Source organism: Taurulus bubalis (genome assembly GCF_910589615.1).
Source record: "Taurulus bubalis genome assembly, chromosome: 14".
In the NCBI taxonomy this organism is placed as follows: Eukaryota; Metazoa; Chordata; class Actinopteri; order Perciformes; family Cottidae; genus Taurulus; species Taurulus bubalis.
The window spans coordinates 22,929,442-22,953,940 of NC_136602.1; the positions used below are offsets into that span (position 1 = coordinate 22,929,442).

The 24,499-nt window shown below is 42.4% G+C and overlaps 1 protein-coding gene across 3 annotated transcripts; it reads right to left on the reverse strand.

Moving 5' to 3' along the window:
* Positions 1-227: 227 nt before the first annotated feature.
* Positions 228-20,321, reverse strand: nt5c2a (5'-nucleotidase, cytosolic IIa). 3 transcript variants are annotated; one of them, XM_079229667.1, is made up of 17 exons: positions 20,273-20,321; positions 19,053-19,174; positions 13,883-13,956; positions 12,761-13,052; positions 9,400-9,491; positions 9,111-9,168; positions 8,761-8,854; positions 8,610-8,663; positions 8,424-8,507; positions 7,813-7,854; positions 7,512-7,619; positions 5,670-5,736; positions 4,600-4,770; positions 4,443-4,494; positions 3,684-3,744; positions 2,263-2,439; positions 228-2,184 (listed from the first exon to the last, which is right to left on the reverse strand). In XM_079229667.1, the coding sequence occupies exons 2-17, from the start codon at positions 19,151-19,153 to the stop codon at positions 1,945-1,947; spliced, it is 1,767 nt and encodes a 588-aa protein (XP_079085793.1). In that variant the 5' UTR covers positions 19,154-19,174; positions 20,273-20,321; the 3' UTR covers positions 228-1,944. The 3 variants fall into 3 exon arrangements, with proteins under 3 accessions (XP_079085793.1, XP_079085794.1, XP_079085795.1); XM_079229668.1 differs by lacking the exon at positions 20,273-20,321 and adding an exon at positions 19,349-19,417; XM_079229669.1 differs by lacking the exon at positions 20,273-20,321 and having other exon boundaries at positions 12,761-12,856; positions 12,935-13,052; positions 19,053-19,393.
* Positions 20,322-24,499: the final 4,178 nt, after the last annotated feature.

Below are 24,499 nucleotides of genomic sequence, written 5' to 3' on the forward strand. Positions count from 1 at the left end.
CTACTGGTTATGAGTAAATAAAGAAGTGAATTATACAGTTTGTATAGCAATATCTGCCGTAGAGCCCATATGGCCCATAACGGGTTAAGGAGTTTTTATAGTGTGGTATAAGTATTTTTACTGTATCACATTATTTTACAGTGTAATTACTCACATATGCCAATGGAGGGGAAAATATCAGAATTCTGATTATCTTTGACTGGATTAAATAAAAACTCGTCACAATATCCAGTCACAACATTTATTACAAACATCGACTCAACCGTCTTCAAAATTGAGACCAGGTTTAAAATAAAACGTCAACACATGCATTATAAATGTTTAATAAAAACTCATTAATTTGGTTCACTGTCGGTTAGTCGAAGGCCAGCTATAGTTACGGACCTTTGGTTTCAGCAGTCTGCTGGAGCGCCCAACATCCCATAATGATCCAGTGAACCAACACAAGGTCAGGAGGCGTCTTTAACAGCAGAAGCCGACGTTCTCTCCAGCAGAGCACATAATACTGCAGCGTCAGCACATTTATTACTAAACACATTATTGCACGCTCATCATGTGGACAGTATGTGTGTGGAGGCCGTGGGGCCCTCAGGGGCCCCGAGTGGCCCTCAGGGTTCTCACTTTACAGAACCAGCACGTCACCAGAGACCCTTGCTGAGGACGGCCATGCAGCGAGCTGACGGGGAGACAAGGCGTCAACACAATGAGCTAGTTGGTACTTTAGAGTCTTCTGGATTAATCTCATAGTTACAGCTCACTATGTCATACATTTAACCGTTCACTTAAGGAGCAGGACACGACATTCAGAGCATGATTATGAATACAAACAGCTATTTGATACCTGAGCAGAGAACAAAGTCTCTCTCCCGTGTGTGTGTTGTGTGTGTGTATATAAATAAATGACACGCCGACGGCAGTATTCCAAGATGGCGACGGTGAGCTCTACTAGCTCTGGGCTTCAAAACGTCCGTCACCACGACGAGGTCCACTTCTTATATATGGTCTCTGCCTCTAGTGCACGTTAGTGCATGTTAGTGCACGTGAGCGTGCCCCACCACTCAGCTCTGCATAACGCAGTATTACACACCTCAAAAAGAATCCAAAACACTTCAGATGAAAACTAAATAAATGTTGCCTCGTTTCTAAACGTTGGCTTTAAAGAATCTTTTAATTTAAACCCATTCAAAGTCTCGTTATTGTTATCTGGCAGATGTGAAAGCAATCCACCTCTCATGTCCAAAATATACTTTAACAATCATTCTCAATATCAACATTACCTTTTCAGAACCCTATATCAGTCAGGATTCAGGGAGAGAGGTCGTTCACAGAGAGGAGCTCCTGTTAAGAAGGAGGACTTCCTCTCCCCTATCGTGACCTATGACCACTTCCTGTTGACCACAAGCTCTCTGCTCGACAAAAAATACTCTGAGGAGTCGAACCGGTTGGTGAATCTACTTCCAGCAGCTAACTTTAGTGCAGTCAAAGTTCCTTCAAGTAAAGAGCCGCCCTAAGGCGTGCCGTTACCACAGTTACCGTTAAATAACCCCGGAGAAGGCAGGACAGCTGCTCGGGCCGTTAAGGGAGCAGAGCGTCCAGACACCTCGTCCTCCCTGTTGGGGATGCTGTGAAGACTAAATGTGTCTCGGACCACCAGACGCTTGTCGTGAACGATGAACTGTTACGTCAGCCAACGTTCTCGTCGTTCTAAAAGCAAACGACACGACACGACAGAAAAACAATATGGTCCCAAAAAAAATAACACGTAGCATCTCAGCGGTGATGCAGAGTTTCAGGGTGACGTGTCCCTTTAGATGCGTGAAGCTAAAGGATCTTTCTAGATGGGATCAGCAAGCGGATGTGACGACCCGCCTGGATTTAAGAAACAACGAAAAACATCGTAAAACATAAAAAACAGCATGAACTGAATGCAGGCCCCTCATCCTCCTACTCTTCTTCTTCCTCCTCCTCCTCCTCGTCGTCGTCCTCGTCGTGGCAGTGCGTGATCTCCTGCGGCGCCTGGGGGAAGAAGTGCGGCGGCTGGATCTCGCTGACGGAGCGCGTCAGCTGGTGCCGCTTGCCCTCCATCTCCATCAGGTCCACGTCGTGGCGGTTTCGCGTGGCCAGCGGCGACTCCGTGTCGATGACGCTCACGTGGGCGTGTTCCACCGTCGACTCGTGGGGCATCTGTGAAGGGAGAGTTTAACGGGAAGCCAGGAAGCGAACGAAATGCTCGTGAGGCGTCGGCGCCAGAGGGAGGCTCACCAGCACGTGTGCGGCCCTGAACAGGTAGCTGAAGGGGTAGTACAGCAGGTTGATGAAGGAGGCGGCGTACAGGTCGGCGTAGCGCATCACCTGGGAGGCGAACAGCGTCTGTCGGGAGCCGCTGCGGCACAGACTTCCCATCATGCCGTAGCACATGTCCATGTCGTGGGTCACCTTCTGCAAAAAGGACAAGGCGACTACTTACTGTCATGTTATAACTTCATAACAACAATTAATAACCCACAACTAACGCTCTTTAACAGGTAAAACATCACGACACAACAGTTTGTGACACATAAACAACTTGTAACACTAATAATTGTACATTTATAAAATTCCACCGCCGAACTGCATGCTGGGTAAAGCTCGCCCACTATCACAACAAGAAGAAACTCCGTCGCTACATAAAAAAACGGAAAAGAGCGATGCAGGAGGAACAACGAGAGACCAGAGATGCACCAATACAACTAGACACATATGCAACGCTGATAACTGTGTGGTGTTTGTTATAAATGTACGTTGGTACATAGAGGGTGAAAAGAAGCTGAACATGGAGGGACTTAGGACCCAGAGGAATGTAGGTTACAAAAACAGGAAGCGACAGACTGGAAGACACGTGGCACGAACATTCAGTTGGCCGGCGGTCCTTTTTCGGCGCCAATGAATGCGTTTACTCGAAAAAAATACCGTGATATACCGTGAAACCTCCAGAATCTTACAATACCGTGATATGAATTTTCGGCCACACCGTCCAGCCCTAAGGAGACGGATATTCCCTCCTCAATCCTGAGGATGTTGGCAGCACTTCTATGCGAGAGGAACATCTGTTGTTTTCAATGGGAGTGGAACCTCTTTGAATGATGTGCACAACATTGATGATCCAAGATGGCGACAGCGAAATCTGAAAACCAGAGGCTTCTAAACGGCAGTCCACAAACCAACGGGAGGCGCCAGGACGACTATGTCCGCCTATCAGGTAGAACGGTTTAAACTCCACCAGTTTACTGTCGGCTCAGCTCCGCTGAGCGTTACCAAGAAAATTACCAGCTATGCTAACGGGAACAGCTAAATAAGAACCGATCCAGCGAGTCGATCCAGCGAGTCGAGCCAGCATGGAACGGTTCTGCTATAGCATTTATGCTATTGCATGTCGTGGAAATGCAGAAAAAGATGAGGGACTCTTTCTAGTGAGGTGACTGGTTACTATCTTCCTTTCACTGAGTCCTTGTACCTGTTTTCCTTACTTGAAATGTGTACACTTCCCCTTCCTATCCCTCTCCTCTGAGATACGACCGACTACGCACATCATCACTGTGACCTCCTCCAAACGCGCTGCACACACACAGCGACTAGCCTCCTCGTGATCTCTGGACCACCATGGATCCCTTCTAGTGGACTGGTGGTTACGGAGGAGGCTGTACCTTGATGCGTCTCTGCAGTGAGCTGATGTCGGGCCGCTCGTTGCTGCTGCTGTCCAGATGCCTGAGGATGAAACACAAGTGAGCTGTGACCAGAGGGCTAACGTTCACTGGGCAGAGCAGCAGACCATTACTATTCTCCCAGAAAACTAATACAAGATCACTGTGAGTATCATGGTTTCAACATTCATGAACACAACTGCTCAACTGGCTCCGCCCTCACACCGATGACAGACGACCGCGTGACAGAGATGACGAGGCAGCATTTGATCTTCATTCTCTTTTTATTGGTGAACTTTATAACTAAAATGCTAGGATAAAGTTCCATGTCATGTATGGAGCTAAATCCAGGTCATATGTTTTGTTCATTTGAAAAAAAAGATTTGAACCTGAAAAATCAAGTTTTGTTGTTGAACTTTGAAAAATAATATATTTTTTTCAGTTTTCAGTAACAGATTTTATATTTTAAACTTTCACTCTTTTTTTTCCCCCAGGTTCAAAACTTTTTTCAGGTTCAGACTTTTGGCCTAGATGTGGCGTGGGGGCGTGGTTTCAACTGCAGGGGCGTGGTCTCATGAGTGACAGCTTAACAATGAATGCTGAGAATCAGCCTCAACCCCGTTGCCTTCAGGTAACCTGGGTACCGTGAGCATTATGACTCATTATACCTTCATACAGCATATTCACGGGATTGGCAGTAAACTAAATAGACACACATTTGGCCGATGAAGCGAACAGCTGACCAAACAAAGAGGAACTCACTTGTAAAGCTCTGCAAGGAGGCACTCCAGAGACTGAAGCTCCTCAAATATGGCTGAAAAACATTGTGTTAGGACATTTATAACAGCTTCAGGGTGTGTTGCTGCTACAAACGGTGTTTAAAAGCCGCATGTGGATGTGAGTGATGGTCTGGCCTCACAGCTCTTGTCCGTCCACACGTGCAGCTCCTGGGCCAGCTCTGGGATCACCAGGAACGTCCTCCAGCCCTGCCGCTTCTTGGATTTCAGGATGTCACCGAAAATGTGGTCTCCAATGTAGATGATGTCCTTTCCCTTAGCGCCCAGCAGGTCGCACGCGATGTCGGAGGAACCTGGGAACACGACACGTATTCTTAGGAACGATGCTTTTATAGCAAAGTGGCAGATAGAGCTGAGATTCCACCGCACACTGGGCGTTACAGCTCAAACTACTGAGACCCACACTTCAGCTATTGTTGCTACGAGTCAACTGTCTGACTGCTGCTATTAACGCACACTTGTAAAGTTTCCTAATTTATGTTGTTTATATGCTATATGTTATTTATATGTTGTCTATTTTTTTTTCTAACTGTTTTTGCACTATGTTTATATGTTTTTGCACTATGTTTATATGTTATATGTTGTCTATTTTTTACTTTTTTAACTGTTGCACTAATCACTTTATGTCAGACAGTAGAGAGACATAATTGCAGGTCTTCTTCTGACTTTGACTTTTATTCCCACGTTGCACAGTGTACTTGTTCATAGATATCCATATAAGATATACACTATTAGATATACACTGTATTTACATGTATCTACCATTTTATTTATATATTTCACTGCTTTTGTGAACATAAGACCTTTGGTAAACCAATTTCAAGCATCAAAACGTTTCGTCCACATGAGTAAAGTTATGTTTTCACAAGAGGTATGAAGAATTTTTTCAGCTTTAGGGCCATATTATCTCTTTACACTTGTGCCGTATGACAATTGTGCCTCATTATATAGAGAGCTGAGATTGTTCTGCAATTTTAGATGTGACACATGGGTATATATCAAATATGCAAATGCCTTTAAAAGGTGAATTTAAGAAATTATGTAAAATCGAGAAAAGGCCGAAGACCCTGAAGGGTTCTTAAACCCTTCTGTGTGAATCAGAATCTGCAGATATCTCCTCCTGACACACTTAAGATGGGTGTTTGTGTGAATATTTAAATCATTAAAGCAAATCAGAGGGTTGTGTGTTCACCTCCGGAGTAAACGATGCCGTGCTGGAGGGGTCCCGTGTACGTGCCGATCTTCAGCCGCCCGGAGGTCTGAAAGAAAGCAGGCTGTGGTTACGCTCGTCTCCTCAGTGCCGCCGCTCATCGGATCATGCCGGACGTGTTCACTGTCAAGTCTGTGAACTTTGAGACCGGCTCTTGAGTTCCTCCCCAGAGGACAACTGGAGTCCTGTTAGTTCAGGAGGGAAACACAACTTTCCTGGTTCTGCTGCGTCAAACGAAAAGCTTGGAAAGAACAAAATGAATCGAATAAAGCAGTGATTGTCAACCACTGTGCCGCGAGAGATCGTCAGGTGTGCCGTAGGAAAATGTCCAATTTCACTTAATTGGTCCAAAAAAATACGATTTAGTTGCCGCAAATGATTTTCCATTGTTGAACGTCTGAGCTGCAATATAGTGGCTGGCAGAGTAATATAGAACAGGTCTACACCTTGTTCTGCTATTAAACAGACTAAACGGCCGTATGTTATTGATCTTATCTACACACAGCTTGTCATTTCTGGGTCGCGTCTACAACTCTTCTCTGCTGTGTCGTGCATGCGCTGCACACAGAGAGCGAGAGAGAGCAGCGAGCGTGCTTTTCACAATGAGATTTGCTGCTGCAGCTTTCACTATTTTAAACTATGAGCTCTCACTTTTAAAGCCCAACAGTTCATGTGTTTGCAGGTCAAGACAAACATCCAACAGCCTGCAGCCTGGAGCTCCATAAATGACGTTTCTGACTTTGCATATCGAGAGGCTCTGGAAATATCCTTCAAAAGCCCGAAAAACACATAGCAGTAACAGAGCCTGCACACTTTGTGGTTGTCATTGAAATAAATGAACACCATATTTCCTTTAAGTCAGTATTTATCAAACTGAGGTATTTATTGCAGGTGGGGCGCAAGAGGAAATGCTGATTTTAAATGTTCACCGTCCGCCGTTAATAGGTTACGCTTGCGCGAGTCGCCGATTCTTGTCATTTCGCCACAAGCCGATCTTTATGAGATCTCTGGGAAGTCGGCTTTCTGCTGTTGTGTCTCTCAACATGGAGCATGAATTGAGAGTGTCCATATCAAATATACAACCTCGTTTATAAAAGAGTTGTAGAGGAAATTAGCTCACTGCAGCCACTAATACTGATACAACGTGATGCTCACACATCTGCACTCATTCTGTTTTGTTTTGCAAAAAAATAGCTTATTGTTTTCCACAATACGCTATTTAGTAGTAACTAAATATTAGTTATTTTTTGCATAACTTTATTTTCATTTTTCTAACAAAGTGATCTGGTTTACTTGAAACACTGAATACTCTTACATGCCAGTAGGTAGTGCAATAATTACCTACAATATGCTGTATTATGTTACATTAATAATAATTACCTACCATATATGCTGTATTATGTTACAATGGGACATTAATATTAATTACCTACCATATATGCTGTATTATGCTACAATGTGACATTCTGTAACTTTTTGGGTTGTTGGTGTGCCGCAGGATTTTTTTATTGTAGAAAATGTGCCGCGGCTCAAAAAAGGTTGAAAAACACTGGAATAAAGCAATAAAAGACCAATACTGCAGGGAGGAAAGCAGCAAAACTAACGGGACACTTTCATTGAAATGTGTTTATCCGTCGTTTTAATGGCGACGCTTTGCCCACGAAATATATTCGATCCTTACATCAGGCTGGTCACACACGCTGTAATAACCACGGCCCGAGACACAACACCGTTTTTATTCATTACATTTGATCAATGTGTTAGTAATACTGTGGTGTTTGGTCCATGCGGGCTCCTGTAGTCAGCACACACTCACACACTCACCGTGTCGACCTGCCGCAGCACTGTTCCCTCTCCGAAGAACACCGGCTTACGGGCGTCAACCAGGATCAGGTCAAAGTAGGACTTCCAGGGCCGGTGGGGGGAACCGGGCTGCAACACACACACACACACACACACACACACACACACACACACACACACACACACACACACACACACACACACACACACACACACACACACACACACACACACACACACACACACACACACACACACTCTGAGCCAGGCGGTTTGATTCATATCTATTGACACATAACAGTTATTAAATTGTCGGCGTTACCTTTGGGCCGTGAGGAAAGTCAAACAGGTAGGTCATTATTTTCTAGAAGAAGACAAAAGGGGTTTCATTATTTCAACAACACTTCATTACATCACCTGCATCCTTACTTCACAACAGTAGAAAAGAATGAATACATTATGACGTTAGTCTTCATAACATCCGACTGGAGACTTTCCTCTCACAGGGTTCATAAACATTCTGACCAATGGGCTTCATGACTTTAAACCAAATGTCCATGGCAAACATTTAGTGAAATCTGGGTGTAAACAGTAAAAAGTGAGTAAATATAGTATTTAAACTAACAATGAGAATATAAAGCATATAGTAACCCTTAAATGACACAAATGAATGAGACACTAGTTTGATTAAAAGAATAAACATTTATATAGATGCCTGTATGTATGCCTGCTTATATTTTGAGTCTTTCTTTTAAAAGCATATTAATTATTTCAAACTCAGCGTAAATGAACATCATGAACACATGAATATAACACATTTACATGACTTTTACTAAACTTTTGGGATTTTTACAGGCCTGGAAAAAAACATTTTAAAAAAACTCTGTGACTTTTCCAGGTTTTCCATGAGCAAAAGAACCCTGCAGCTCTCACCTCTGTGTATTTGTAGTCACTGTTGGTGGCCAGAAACACTTTGGCCACTTCATTCATGCGACTGAGGAGGAGAGGAAGCTTTGGCTGCATGGAGGAAAAACAGAACCAACATCAACGACAAGAAACTGAGCGAGCTAAAACACGTCGATCACCACTACAGGCCTGATATATAAAATGTGTACTTACATCCTTTACCACATACTTCTCCAGGTTTTCAACCGTCTTTTCCTTTAAGGACCCCTGTGAACAGGAACAACAACAGTGGTGACTGGGTTTGTCCCCAGTCGACGGGCTTCAGTTGGAAGCAGGGTTCCTGTGGAAAAGTAGATGATTCTACCTTGAAATGAATCCAGTCCACGCCGTCTCTGACATCCTGGAACATGCTCTTATAGGACATGAAAAGGTCGCCATCTTTGAAGCCGGTCTCACAGCTGCAGAGACAGTTAAATTCTGTTATCATGAGATGGAGTTCTGAGAGTCAGAAATGAGGCTGAGAGCTGCAGTGTGAGCCAACATTTTATGATTTAGATTTTTCAAAATAAAAGATTTTCAGCAAGTGTGAAGGATTCATAGGAAATGCGATGCGTTTATCCACCATTTTAAAGCCGCCTCTTTTATACGATTGCCATCAGACAGACAGACAGACAGACAGACAGAGTTCTGGATGGAGCCGTCAGTATAAGGTACCTTGTGTATCTGGAGCAGTGACTGAAGAAATCAACCAGGCAAGCAAAGAGGTAGGTTTCTGAGGAAGAAACAAGACGAGAATCATTGACTGAATATTAAACATGTTTTCAATATGACATGAATATGAATATAAATGATGCATTGATTAATCAGACAAATTCTTTAAAGGTCAAATCATAAATGTTGCCTGAAGCCTGGTGGTAAAAGTGGCAGCCCTCATCGTGCTCAGCTGACATCAAATACCTTCAATGCTTAATGGCATTATACATTCATAATGTAATTTCCTCACCCGGCAGGTTGAAGAGTGTGTTGAGGATGTAGAAGCGCTCCGTGTCTCCACGCTGAATGAACTTGTTGGAGTACATCTCTCTGATGTCCGGTCTGTGCAGAGGCAGCACAGACACCAACAGACACATAATGACAAAGGTCAAACCAGGAGACATGTCTTACCGTAGACACACATGTGTAATTCAAGGCACCATTCAAACAGGAAACTATGGTCTACTGCACATATTCCTTTCTAAGTGTGGTCCCATTGGAGACACCAGAAGGGAAAAAGGACTTCACTTCTTTATGCACGTGCAGTTATTCTGTATTAATGCTCTGAACATTGATTTTCCTACTGTTAAAAACGTATTCAGGAGGTTTTAATGCATACAATGCTCTGGAGCACACGTTGTGTAACATAGGCGTGTTACTGGAAGCTCAGGCACTAGATGTCAAAACCACACGTATGTAGGCCGAAGGTCCAGAACAACGGGGAGGAGGAGCCAATAGCTATAGACCTTCCTATCATGGGATGTTTCACCTGCTTCCTCTGTTGTCAGCGGTCTGTCTGTCTGTTGTCAGCTGTCTGTCTGTCTGTTGTCAGCTGTCTGTTGTCAGCTGTCTGTCTGTTGTCAGCTGTCTTGTCTGTTGTCAGCTCTCTGTCTTGTCTGTTGTCAGCTCTCTGTCTGTCGTCAGCTCTCTTGTCGTCGTCAGCTGTCTGTCTGTCGTCGTCAGCTGTCTGTCTGTCGTCAGCTGTCTGTCTGTCGTCAGCTGTCTGTCTGTCGTCAGCTCTCTTGTCGTCGTCAGCTCTCTATCGTCGTCGTCAGCTCTCTGTCGTCGTCGTCAGCTCTCTGTCGTCGTCGTCAGCTCTCTGTCGTCGTCGTCAGCTCTCTATCGTCGTCGTCAGCTCTCTGTCGTCGTCAGCTCTCTGTCGTCGTCAGCTCTCTGTCGTCGTCAGCTCTCTGTCGTCGTCAGCTCTCTGTCGTCAGCTGTCTGTTGTCAGCTGTCTGTTGTCAGCTGTCTGTTGTCAGCTGTCTGTCTGTCTTGTCTGTTGCCAGCTGTCTGTCTTGTCTGTTGCCAGCTGTCTGTCTGTTGCCAGCTGTCTGTCTTGTCTGTTGCCAGCTGTCTGTCTTGTCTGTTGCCAGCTGTCTGTCTTGTCTGTTGCCAGCTGTCTGCCTTGTCTGTCTGTCTGTCTGTCTGTCTGTTGCCAGCTGTCTGTCTTGTCTGTTGCCAGCTGTCTGCCTTGTCTGTTGTTAGCTGTCTGTCTGTTGTCAGCTGTCTGTTGTCAGCTGTCTGTTGTCAGCTGTCTGTTGTCAGCTGTCTGTCTGTTGTCAGCTGTCTGTCTGTTGTCAGCTGTCTGTCTTGTCTGTTGTCAGCTGTCTGTCTGTTGTCAGCTGTCTGCCTTGTCTGTTGTTAGCTTTCTGTCTGTGGTCAGCTGTCTGCCTGTCTGTGGTCAGCTGTCTGTTGTCAGCTGTCTGCCTGTCTGTTGTCAGCTGTCTGTTGTCAGCTGTCAGCTGTCTGTTGTCAGCTGTCTGCCTTGTCTGTTGTTAGCTGTCTGTCTGTGGTCAGCTGTCAGCTGTCTGTTGTCAGCTGTCTGTTGTCAGCTGTCTGTCTGTTGTCAGCTGTCCTGTCTGTTGTCAGCTGTCTTGTCTGTTGTCAGCTCTCTGTCTTGTCTGTTGTCAGCTCTCTGTCTGTCGTCAGCTCTCTTGTCGTCGTCAGCTCTCTTGTCGTCGTCAGCTCTCTTGTCGTCGTCAGCTGTCTGTCTGTCGTCAGCTGTCTGTCTGTCGTCAGCTGTCTGTCTGTCGTCAGCTCTCTTGTCGTCGTCAGCTCTCTTGTCGTCGTCAGCTCTCTATCGTCGTCGTCAGCTCTCTGTCGTCGTCAGCTCTCTGTCGTCGTCAGCTCTCTATCGTCGTCAGCTCTCTATCGTCGTCGTCAGCTCTCTGTCGTCGTCGTCAGCTCTCTGTCGTCGTCAGCTCTCTTGTCGTCGTCGTCAGCTCTCTGTCGTCGTCGTCAGCTCTCTGTCGTCGTCGTCAGCTCTCTGTCGTCGTCGTCAGCTCTCTGTCGTCGTCAGCTCTCTGTCGTCGTCGTCAGCTCTCTGTCGTCGTCGTCAGCTCTCTGTCGTCGTCAGCTCTCTGTCGTCGTCGTCAGCTCTCTGTCGTCGTCGTCAGCTCTCTGTCGTCGTCGTCAGCTCTCTGTCGTCGTCAGCTCTTTGTCGTCGTCGTCAGCTCTCTGTCGTCGTCGTCAGCTCTCTGTCGTCGTCGTCAGCTCTCTGTCGTCGTCGTCAGCTCTCTGTCGTCGTCAGCTCTCTGTCGTCGTCAGCTCTCTGTCGTCGTCAGCTCTCTGTCGTCAGCTCTCTGTTGTCAGCTGTCTGTTGTCAGCTGTCTGTTGTCAGCTGTCTGTCTGTCTGTCTGTTGTCAGCTGTCTGTCTGTCTGTTGCCAGCTGTCTGTCTGTTGCCAGCTGTCTGTCTTGTCTGTTGCCAGCTGTCTGTCTTGTCTGTTGCCAGCTGTCTGTCTTGTCTGTTGCCAGCTGTCTGCCTTGTCTGTCTGTCTGTCTGTCTGTCTGTTGCCAGCTGTCTGTCTTGTCTGTTGCCAGCTGTCTGCCTTGTCTGTTGTTAGCTGTCTGTCTGTTGTCAGCTGTCTGTTGTCAGCTGTCTGTTGTCAGCTGTCTGTCTGTTGTCAGCTGTCTGTCTGTTGTCAGCTGTCTGTCTTGTCTGTTGTCAGCTGTCTGTCTGTTGTCAGCTGTCTGCCTTGTCTGTTGTTAGCTTTCTGTCTGTGGTCAGCTGTCTGCCTGTCTGTGGTCAGCTGTCTGTTGTCAGCTGTCTGCCTGTCTGTTGTCAGCTGTCTGTTGTCAGCTGTCAGCTGTCTGTTGTCAGCTGTCTGCCTTGTCTGTTGTTAGCTGTCTGTCTGTGGTCAGCTGTCAGCTGTCTGTTGTCAGCTGTCAGCTGTCAGCTGTCTGCCTGTCTGTTGTCAGCTGTCTGTCTGTCTGTTGTCAGCTGTCTGTCTGTCTGTTGTCAGCTGTCTGTCTGTCTGTCTTGACTTTGTCTAACTCTGGCGCATAAACAGAAATGTTTTTATGAATGTCCTCTTATCAAATAAAACGTTCTTATAAAAAAATCCATGGCGCCCAAATGATTTCTCCTCAGGACTTTGGGGATCCTCTGACTTTTCCACTTAGCGCAACCACAAGCTGGACACTCGTGTTTTTAAGTGGCTAGTCACCTAAACTAAGATGATAAACATGTTTACCTACTTAGCTTCAGCCTGTTAGCATCGCTAACAAGCATAGCACGCCTGAAGACGTCTAGTGTAGCTTGGCATTAACTTGCATTATACACCGGTGTGTGTCTGTCATTGTCTGTTGGCGGCTGAGTGGAGGACCTCACCCCCTCACGAAGTTGAACCCGTGCACACACACCAGGATGTTCCCGTAGGAGTCCACTTTGAGCAGGTTGCCGTACATGGTGTCGTACACCAGGCCTCTGGGAGGAAGAGAGAGACACAGAGTGAGGACGTGATCCCCCATCATGCACCGCTTCAGGAGAGGAAGCAGGTCTAACCTGGTGGGGAAGGACGGGTCGTAGACGAAGTTGAGCAGCTCCTGTGGATAACCGATGGATACCAGCCGCTCCACCGTCAGGTCGAAGCCCATGGACTCGTACTCGGGGGATTTATACACTGGACAGAGAGGGAGACAAAAACACAACGACCAGACAATATCGTTAGCTCATATGCATATGAAGCATTTCCCTCAAAAACTTTGTCTTTTGTAAGTGGAGGTCGCTTCAACCGAATATTTTCATTCATTCAATTTATTGTATAGCTCAAAAATCAGGAATTACTAATTTGTATTACAAAATATTAAAGTCGATAATGACGGAATTTTTCCAACCCTGTTAAACGTCAGACCCTTTAAAGCCAGAGAGGGTTTCATATACAGGGTTCATACACATTCTGACCAATGGGTTTTCAGGACTTTTAACTAAATTTCATCACTTTTAACCAAATTTCCATCACTTTTAACCAAATTTCCATCACTTTTAACCACATTTCCATCACTTTTAACCAAATTTCCATGATTTTAAACAAATTTTCCATGACTTGGAAATAACCATTTTAAAACTCCATGACTCTTCCAGGTTTTCCATGAGTGTAAGAACCCTGCCTTCACAGACATTGTGCAGCTGACTCTCGTGGATCAAAGCCGTCCACAAGCACAGGACACACATAAACACATGGCTCGTAGCGCAGCCCCCTCCTCCCATTGTGGTGGGTTACATGTCTTGAAGGCCTCCAGGCCAGAAATATATCTTCACACACGGTAGGACAGGAGCAGCTTGGCTTACAGAGCGCTGCAGCGAGACGGCCAGAGGACCCTCAAGGACCCTCAAGGACCCGCTATTTTTACACTTCCACCCCGAGACGTGCAGCAGAAGTCTTTCTTCATGGCGCAGGACAGACAGACAGACAGACACAGTATCAATGCAATAAACACACAGGACACTCACCTGCCAGGGTGTAATCCATATCAAATCCAAAACACTTGATCTTCTCCATGGCCAAGCTTCGGTTGACAAACACTCTGGAAGAGAACAATGTTTGGGCAATCAAGACACGGCACAGAGTTCAAATTAAACGCGGCAGTGAAGAGGAGGAGACGAGCCAGTCAGGTGGAACAGTTCAGAGTTACAACTCAAGAGCAGCCATGACTGACAACACTTTCTTGAGGTCAGGTTTTGATGCATGGCAGACAGTGAACGACCATCAGTCACTTAAAAACAACAACAACAACAACAGACATGCAATCCTACTGGTTATTTATAGCAGGGCTTCTGAAATAGAAAACCTCTCAGCCTTCTGCTTCCCCTTCAGATGGGGCTATCAAATTAAAACATAACTGCTTTTTTTTGTTTTTTGTAAGCTTTAAAAAAAGAACTGGGCAAGTAAAAAATGACAAAGCTGCAGAGGCTAAGCAAAGTAATCAGACCTCCTCTCTAAAAAAAACGGAAGTAAGATTACAAAATGTCGAAAAAGCGGAAGGGTTTTAAACATTCAGGCCGATGAGGCAACCTGCAGACGTGCTAAAGTAAAGAAACGCTCAGCAGTGACTCACATCCACAGTGATGAGCAGCTCACACAACAACACAGCCCTGTCTCACTTCTCTTACATCTGACTTTAATCTGTGGCTCTACTCAGACTGCACTCCGTCCTCAAGCTTCCATTCAGATGGTGTGAGGATGACGTCAGCTGGACGGTAACAGATGAGGATTTAAAAAAGAAGATGCAGGAGCAAAAAAAAGGGAGAAGCAAACAGAAGGAGCTCACACTGAGCAATCACAAGGAGCAGCAGCCGCTTCCACAGAAACAGCCGGGTCAGCGTCAGTGTGGAGGATGAAGGATGGACTCACAGGACGCACAGCACAAACAGAAGGTCATTGGGTCGGTGCTCGCTGTGTGTTCTGAACAACAGAAGGGTGGCATACCTCAGTGCAGGATGGTTTTGAGTCAGATCCCTTGGAAAGCTTTGTAATAGAGAATACATGTAGTGTTACGGCTGGCTTCAGTCTACATGGCTCTGTGTGTCAGTGAAAGATTCTACGGGGTCGTTCATGTGTTTCATCCATTCATCCGAGGTGCTAACTGTCCAGCCTGCTGTTACTAAGCAACCAAAATATCTGCAACCTACAATGACGATACCCGCCAGCTCCGATTGGTTGTTCCTCGTCACATGACAGTAGGGCTGGGCGGTATGGGCAAAAATTACTATAATCATGATTAAAGTTATAACCATGACTAAAGTTATAACATGACTAAAGTTATAACCATGACTAGTTAAAACCATGACTATAATCATGATTAAAGTTATAAACATGACTAAAGTTATAACCATGACTAAGGTTAAAACCATGACTAAAGTTAAAACCATGACTAGTTAAAACCATGACTATAATCATGATTAAAGTTATAACAATGACTAATTAAAACCATGACTATAATCATGATTAAAGTTATAACATGACTAAAGTTATAAACATGATTAAAGTAATAACCATGACAAAAGTTAAAACCATGACTATAATCATGATTAAAGTTATAACATGACTAGTTAAAACCATGACTATAATCATGATTGAAGTTATAACCATGACTAAAGTTAGAAACATGACTAGTTAAAACCATGACTATAATCATGACTAAAGTTATAACATGACTAAAGTTAAAACCATGACTAGTTAAAACCATGACTATAATCATGATTAAAGTTATAACATGACTAGTTAAAACCATGACTATAATCATGATTAAAGTTATAACCATGACTAACGTAATAACCATGACTAAAGTTAAAACCATGACTAGTTAAAACCATGACTAAAGTTATAAACATGACTAAAGTTATAACCATGACTAAAGCTATAACCATGACTAAAGCTATAACCATGACTAGCGTTATAACCATGACTAAAGTTATAACATGACTAAAGTTATAACCATAACTAAAGTTATAACATGACTAAAGTTATAACTAAAGTTATAACATGACTAAAGTTATAACCATGACTAAAGCTATAACCATGACTAAAGTTATAACATGACTAAAGTTATAACATGACTAAAGTTATAACCATGACTAGTTAAAACCATGACTATAATCATGATTAAAGTTATAACCATGACTAACGTAATAACCATGACTAAAGTTAAAACCATGACTAGTTAAAACCATGACTATAACCATGACTAAAGTTATAAACATGACTAAAGTTATAAACATGACTAAAGTTATAACCATGACTAAAGCTATAACCATGACTAAAGCTATAACCATGACTAGCGTTATAACCATGACTAAAGTTATAACATGACTAAAGTTATAACCATAACTAAAGTTATAACATGACTAAAGTTACAACCATGACTAGTTAAAACCATGACTATAATCATGATTAAAGTTATAACCATGACTAAAGTTATAACATGACTAAAGTTATAACCATGACTAGTTAAAACCATGACTATAACCATGACTAAAGCTATAACCATGACTAAAGTTATAACATGACTAAAGTTATAACATGACTAAAGTTAAAACCATGACTAGTTAAAACCATGACTATAATCATGATTAAAGTTATAACCATGACTAATTAAAACCATGACTATAATCATGATTAAAGTTATAACATGACTAAAGTTATAAACATGATGAAAGTAATAACCATGATTTTCCATGATTTTTCCATGATTTTCCCTGTGAAAGGGTTTTTACTATCTTTTTGGGGGAGATTTTCCTTATCCGATGTGAGGTCCCGGGACAGGGATGTCATGTGTACAGATTGTAAAGCCCTCCGAGGCAAACTTGTATTTGTGATGTTGGGCTATACAAAATAAACTGAATTGAATTGAATTAAAGTTAAAACCATGACTATAATCATGATTAAAGTTATAACATGACTAGTTAAAACCATGACTATAATCATGATTAAAGTTATAACATGACTAAAGGTATAACCATGACTAAATTTATAACCATGACTAAAGTTGTAACATGACTAAAGTTATAACCATGACTAAAGTTATAACCATGACTAAAGTTATGACCATGACTAGTTAAAACCATGACTATAATCATGACTAAAGTTATAACATGACTAAAGTTATAACATGACTAAAGCTATAACCATGACTAAAGCTATAACCATGACTAGTGTTATAACCATGACTAAAGTTATAACATGACTAAAGTTATAACATGACTAAAGTTATAACCATAACTAAAGTTACAACATGACTAAAGTTATAACCGTGACTAAAGTTATAACCATGACTAAAGTTAGAACATGACTAAAGCTAGAACCATGACTAAAGTTATAAACATAACTAAAGTTACAACCATGACAGGTGTGTAGCTCAGACCGCTGCGTCTTCAGAGGTGAACATTATATTTTGCTTCCTGCTGAAGAGCGACAACAGTTGTTACGGCTATGCATCGGTATGACGGTATAGGAAAAATGTATACCGTATAGAAATTTGAAACCGGTATACTGCCCAGCCCTACATGACAGTGCGTGGCGGGCGCAGCCGCATTCTAAAAGTTAAACTTTTTATCCCGGGAATAGGCGCTTGAGCACATCTACAGCGATGGATTTGAGGGGCGCAAAGAATGCAACATGTGAACGGCCTCCGTGTAAACTCGGTCCTCAGTTACACCCCAACATCAGCAGTAACATCGGCCTCCAGTACCTGCTATTGATATTGTGTTAAAATCTCCCACGTACAAAAACATAGACACATCGGACATTTCAAAGCATTGCTTTGTATGGACTTTATGGGACCAGCACCCCGTTGTATGCATCCAATGTATCTGATCTAGGTTTCTTATTGGTTTGCTTTCAGCTTCCCAGGTTCCTTAAACTGAACTTCAGGATCGGTCTACTGCAGGAAGCGTGCGCTTTTATTTTGGATCATAAAAATGGAACATGAGAGAAAAGGAACTACCATGCACTGCTTAAAATGAAGTTGCTCTTAGAGCTTCGTCACGTGATCGAGCTCACGGGACGACAGCAAAAAAAAAAAAAAAACAGCTTGTTCTGAAGCTTTCAGGCAAATCACACAGTCTTCAATCAAGTGTCAACAGCGATACTAATCCAACACTTTTTGTCTAATTCTGCAGACATCTCCTCACTGTTCACCAGCTGTCCATTCTGTGTGTGATGAACACAAACATCCATTACATTACATTTACATCCAGAGTGAATAGAGAACGAATTAGTGGCTCGCACCAACACTCCAGCCAATAAGCAACATGGGAGACTCCTAAAGCTGTGGGACAGTACATCTGGAAGAGGGGATTTGATTGGCTGTTGAGTTAAGAAATTAACAATTACTCTCCAGAATCTCTGACTCCAACTTGTAGCCAAAGCGGACGGGTCGGTCCTTGAAGTGCTCAGAGATATGGAAGCTCCAACGTCTACAGTCCTAAGATGACAGAGGACGGGATCATGTGATTTGGTTGAAAGCAGCAGAACTTAGCATCTTGAGTGGAGATTGTTTTTGGAACTTAAAGGGTATCCTGTGGAGTTTCCAGCACTAGTAAAGCTATGGAGTATGTTATTTTGTGTCTACGGCAGTGTTTTCCATTATTTTCCTGGACTGTGGCAGCAGAGTCAAATTCAGTGTTTCCCACAAGATCCTGAGAGACTATGGTGGACCTTTAGAAACCAATTAAAAACATACCTGCTTACAATGGCGGTTGGTTGAATACATGCTCTGAGCTGCTTTTTATTTATTTATTTTCATTTTATGTTACTTATATATTTTACGGAAAGACACAAGGAAACCGCATCCTTGATGCTATGAACACTGTAGCATGACTAGCTCCATAGACTGAATTTAAAGGTTTATGTTCATAATACATTTTTTTTAAATGACAAATGTGTTTTGTCATTTGTTCATGTTCTCCATGAACAAAGCCTGATCCTTTAGTTCTACTTTAAGTGGGTTCCTTTCTGCTCCAATGTTTCTGAAAGGGGTTTTATCATCAATATGAAGCATTGTTAATGCTCTGCGAAGGCTACTACATACTGAACACACACACACACACTTGTCCAGAAGGTGCCTGGTCCTGGTTTAGGACTTTAGCAGGACCCTTTTCCCTGGTCATAACGAACACGCACCTGTGGTGAGCTTCACGCCGATACTTCTTCATGGCCACGCCGTCCATGTTGGCCGGGATGTCAGCATACTTCTGCAGACGGTCACTCCATGAGGTCGTCATCGTGGACCGGGAGAAGAGTTTCTGTTAAACCCAGAACCACACACACACACACACACACACACACACACACACAGACACACACAGACACACACAGACACACACAGACACACACACAGAGAAAGTTTACGGTGGTTTACCGGAACAGATAGCTCAACCTTCAACTATTAGCTAACGTTAACCACGTTGGAAACCTACATTTTAAAATCCGGTTGCCTTATAGAGGCGATTATCTTCCATCAAAACAGATGCAGAACTAAGAGTTTGATGACACTAGATATTATTATTATCATTATTAATATCCATTATTATTAATTGAATCAACTGAAGACATTACACGATCATTAATGTCAGTATTTTAAGTGGATTTTTAACAAAAAACTGTCCGGACAATGAAATGATTAATAATAAAATATATTCAGCCGATGCTGAAGAACCCTACCAGTGTTCTAGTACCGTGACGTCTCAGCTCAGTATATAAAGTAATCTTAGCTCAGTATATAAACTAGTCTCAGCTCAGTATATAAACTAGTCTCAGCTCAGTATATAAACCAGTCTCAGCTCAGTATATAAACCAGTCTCAGCTCAGTATATAAACTAATCTCAGCTCAGTATATAAACTAATCTCAGCTCACTATATAAACTCAGGAGGTAAACTCAGTATATAAACTCATTATATACATTCAGTATATAAACTCAGTATATAAACTCAGGAGTTAAACTCAGGAGTTAAACTCAGGAGTTAAACTCAGTATATAAACTCAGTATATAAACTCAGTACATAAACTCAGGAGTTAAACTCAGGAGTTAAACTCAGTATATAAACTCAGTATATAAACTCAGTACATAAACTCAGGAGTTAAACTCAGTATATAAACTCAGGAGTTAAACTTAGCTCCTCGTCCCCTCTGCAGTGTAACTTGAGTCTCTCTGTTGTGTTCTCCATCTTCTCCTCAGACAGCTGGACCGTTAGCTCTGGTTAGCTTAGCATGCAAACCACTTTATTACTTTATACTTTATACTGTATTAACTGCCAGCGTCACGGAGCTGTAGCCGCTCTCCATGTTGAATAAAGAACTCGGTACGTGACGACAAGAGGACGACGACACCAGCGCTACTCACGTTATGGTTCACTGCGTCTTCTTCTTCTTCTTTTCATCTTCTTCTTCTGCGTCTGCTTCTGCTCCTTCTTCTTCTTCGCGGGCTGTATTGGCGGCCTGTCGGAGCTTTATCGCCACCAACTGTAGAGCTACAGGATCTACTTCAGGCTTCCGAAGACAGTTTTCCATGAGGGAAGATTGTTTTGAGGTCCATAGTATCATAACCGTCTCACGTTTATATATTTAGGACCCACAGGTGACACGGTGAGTGTATGAATTAATTCTGAATTATTTAGCTATATCTGAAATAACAACATAAAAATGTTTATGTTGACCTTTTTAGTCAGTGTAAATCCTCATGGCTCTGCAGATTTGTCCAATAATTGAGCACCAATTGCTTTTTTCTCAGAGAACGTCCAGCTGAGGTTCTGACCCACAACACACATGTTCCTGAGTTCTGTGTCACCTTGTAGGGACGAGCACGCACCTGATCCAAGAGCAATGCAACCACAACCTGACCCGAGGAAACAAGAGACAGATGCCTTACCCTTGTGCAGTAAGAATCTGTAGTCCTAACATCTACTTCCAACGTCCAAAGGGGTAAAAAAAAAAATGTCCGCCTTCACTAAACCTCTCAAATGAAGCTGCTTTAATTCAAAACCTGAATCTATTTTGCACGAAGAGACAACCTGTAATCACCCTACACTGTGTGGATATATGTCTACCTTGTCACTGTTGAGAGAGGAAACACAAAGGGAAACATTCTTGAACTTGTTTGGCAACAAAGTTATTTATTCTCATGTTTGTTTGTTTTTGTTTTGTGTGTTTTATTCAGTCAATCATTACAATACAATACAATATTCTATGTAATATACAAAACAGAAAGACTGAAAAGGTATAGGTAGAAGCAAAAATGCTGATAAATTCCTATGCTAAATTATTATAATCAATTAAATCAGATAATTAATTCGAAATAAAGAAAAAATAAAATATATACATATACATACATCTTCCACATACATAGATTTCATTCACACTTGTAACCCTCAAAAATTGTTTTATAAATAATCCTTTTGAAAACCAAAAATGAGTTGACCGTTCTTACATCCATTTTAGCTTTGTTCCATAACTGAACTCCTACAATAGAAATACATCTTTTAATCCCTTTTTTAGCAATGAGGAATTTAAAATACTCATCTTTTAGAAGCACAAGGTGTGGAAACAACATCAATAAATTAGCCTGACGTAAGGTAATGAACAGAAATGTGAGGACCTGGTTCAGTCTATAATGCATCATAAACACTTATCATGTTCTGCTTATAGCACCATAGTTATGAGCACTCATAAATATTAAAACACATTATAAAGCCACTCATAAGCACTGATAAGGTCATAATGCTTCATAATCGCTGTTCACTCACACTGACTTTATTGCAAGGCCATGTCTGAAATGCATTAAAACCACACGCATACAGATTCTAACACAAGTATGTTTATGTTGCATATTAGACACGGGCATCATAAAAAACGTGCTCCCCATGAGTCCGTCAGCTGTAATCAGGACATGTGGGCAGTGTTCTCGTCTGCGTGGACGTTGTACTTATACATTATACATTTTTACAGTTTTTTACAGAAGTGTTGCCCCTGAGACGTCCGCCTGGCTCCAGCAGGGAGGAGGAGGGACGCTGCCTCTCACTGCATTCACCAGGAAGCCAGTGTGTGTCTTTCAGTGCGTTTTTATTTCTGCTGCGTTGATGCTTTGAGGGACTTTAGAGGGAAAGTCGTCCATTTTTAAGTTGAATTTACAGCTGTTTGTCTGCTGTTAACCTTTTAACTCCATCCATTCAGCTAAATACTGAATATCTCCTAAACCCCAAGGTATATTTGAATAATTTAAAAGCTATAATATACAGAAAACCCTTGTGAATATAGATAATACGTTCATATGTGTTAGTGGTATATTATCAGGACATTTTATTATATCGTAACTATATTAATGAATGCTGAATTTAATGGACTTATATTGACTTGTAAGGCCAGGATGTGCCGTTTTTGTGTTGCTGTATGACACCAGAGGCCCTGTTTGGACTGGTTGCGCTTGGGAGATCGACGAAGAGGTCGTACAAAGGGCTGACTCTCGGGTTAAGAAGGTTAAATTTAAAGTGGCGGATAAGACAACACGAGGGTTAAAGCAGTCTCCTGCTGCTCATCCCTCAGTTCCACACAGCTGGACGACCTCTAAGAGGTGTGGAGGCAGCACACGCTTCATGGTGGCACCGACACGGTGTTATAATTCACTGAGACCGTGGATGAAACGCCGTCTCAGCAGATGCTGGATCAGTGAATGTATAAACTCTAACATAGAGGGAAGAAACACTGTTCACAGTAGTAACAATGCTGGTGGTATTAAACACAAGGTTTATTCTGGAAGTCCAGAGGTGAAACAGTTTGTCAGAGGTGGAAGATGTGAGGCGTCCCTGGACCCGTATCCTCGCTATCCTCTGATAAGACGGTGTGCTGTCGTAGGAGAACATCATTTAGACTCAAGGTTTAAAGAAGGGAGCTGGAAAAAAAAAGGACTGGCAGCACTTTAACTTCTGAGATCATGGAGAGAGCAGCTGGGCACAAGGATGAAGAGAAACAGGAAAATGATTAAAAAAAAAAAAAACATCCCTTGTGTCGATTGAAGAAGAGCAAACACATGATGAGTGAGGAATTTAACAGCTGGGATGAAGGCGTCTGAGATGGAGGGACAGGTGCAATATCGCAAGAACATAAATATATATATATATATATATATATATATATATATATGTATATATATATATATATATATATATATATATATATATATATATATATATATATATATATATATGTATATATATATATATATATATATATATATATATATATATATGTTTAGCTCTTCACTTCACAGATGTTGCACTAAAAGGAATCAGAAATATATTCATTTATTTAAAAAAAACGATTTCAAAGATGAAATGAAGAAGTGATCCTGCAAAACGCAATTAAATACGATGAGAGGAACATTTCAAAACATAAAACAAAAATGTAAAAAGATGTCAAGCGCATCAATCTGACAAGAGAAACATGAGTCTGTTCAGTTGAGATTGTTCTCTTAAGTTCTGTTTACAAAGTCAAGAAGAGTTTTGAACCTCATATTCACAAAGGTCTGTAATATTTGTTCATTTCAAACTCAGCAGTTTGATCTGTATAATTCAAGAACAATACATATACATGTAGGCATTTTTACAGTTTAACAAGAAAACAACCTTCAAAAGTAAGAAAGACTATAATAAATTAGCCATGCATCTGGCCAAGTGGGCCATAAAGAAAGAAAATAAATAAGAAAATAAAGCCATCAAAACAATCATGCAACACTTCAAAAGCATCGTCAGTCAATCATGTCAACCATGAATTCAGTCCAACATACAGATGTTACAAAAAATGATATTCAGGGAGTTCTATTCACCGGGTTTCATTAACTTAGTTTTAAACTTTTATATTTGGGGTTGCATCTTGGCTTTCTGAGAGTCTTTTATAGAGGCAGCTAACCCACTGCTTCGGCCCCTTTACTCTATATGTTCCTCTAGCGATGGAGAGCCAACATGATGATGTATGCAGATGACACGGCACTGTTTCATAGCACTGTTCAAACAAAGATCAACCAGTAACATCCTGAATCACGAGAGAGAGTCTTGGAGGAAAGTCAACAGACGAGCCCTGAACATTTACAGAGCTACCAACTCTCACGGTTTCGCCGTGTGACACACGCTTTTGCATGTTTTCACACGCACTCACGCCACACAACCAATTTCTCACGGCAAAAAAAAAATCTGATTTTGGGCCGAGGCGCGTTCGTTCCTTTTCAAACTCCCTGACGATAGATGGCTCATCTGTAAACCTATTCGCTGCATAGACATCCTATTTACCCCAAAGAGTCCCGAAGTTAGCAACAGAAGAAGATTTTCAAACAGACACAACCGCGGGAGAAACTCAGGAGGAGCAGAGACTAAGGCAGACCTGGGCATCTTACGGCCCGCGGCTCTCCCAGTCTGGCCCGCGTGAGGTCAATCAAAAATGAAAAATAAGTAAATAAGGTGCACGCCATGAATGCAATACAAACGGCACTGCTTTTACTTTAGAGGCGATTTATTCATGTGTGCGCGCGCTTACGCAGCCTCACTACGGGCAGTGTTGCCGACTTGGAGACTGAAGTGAAAGC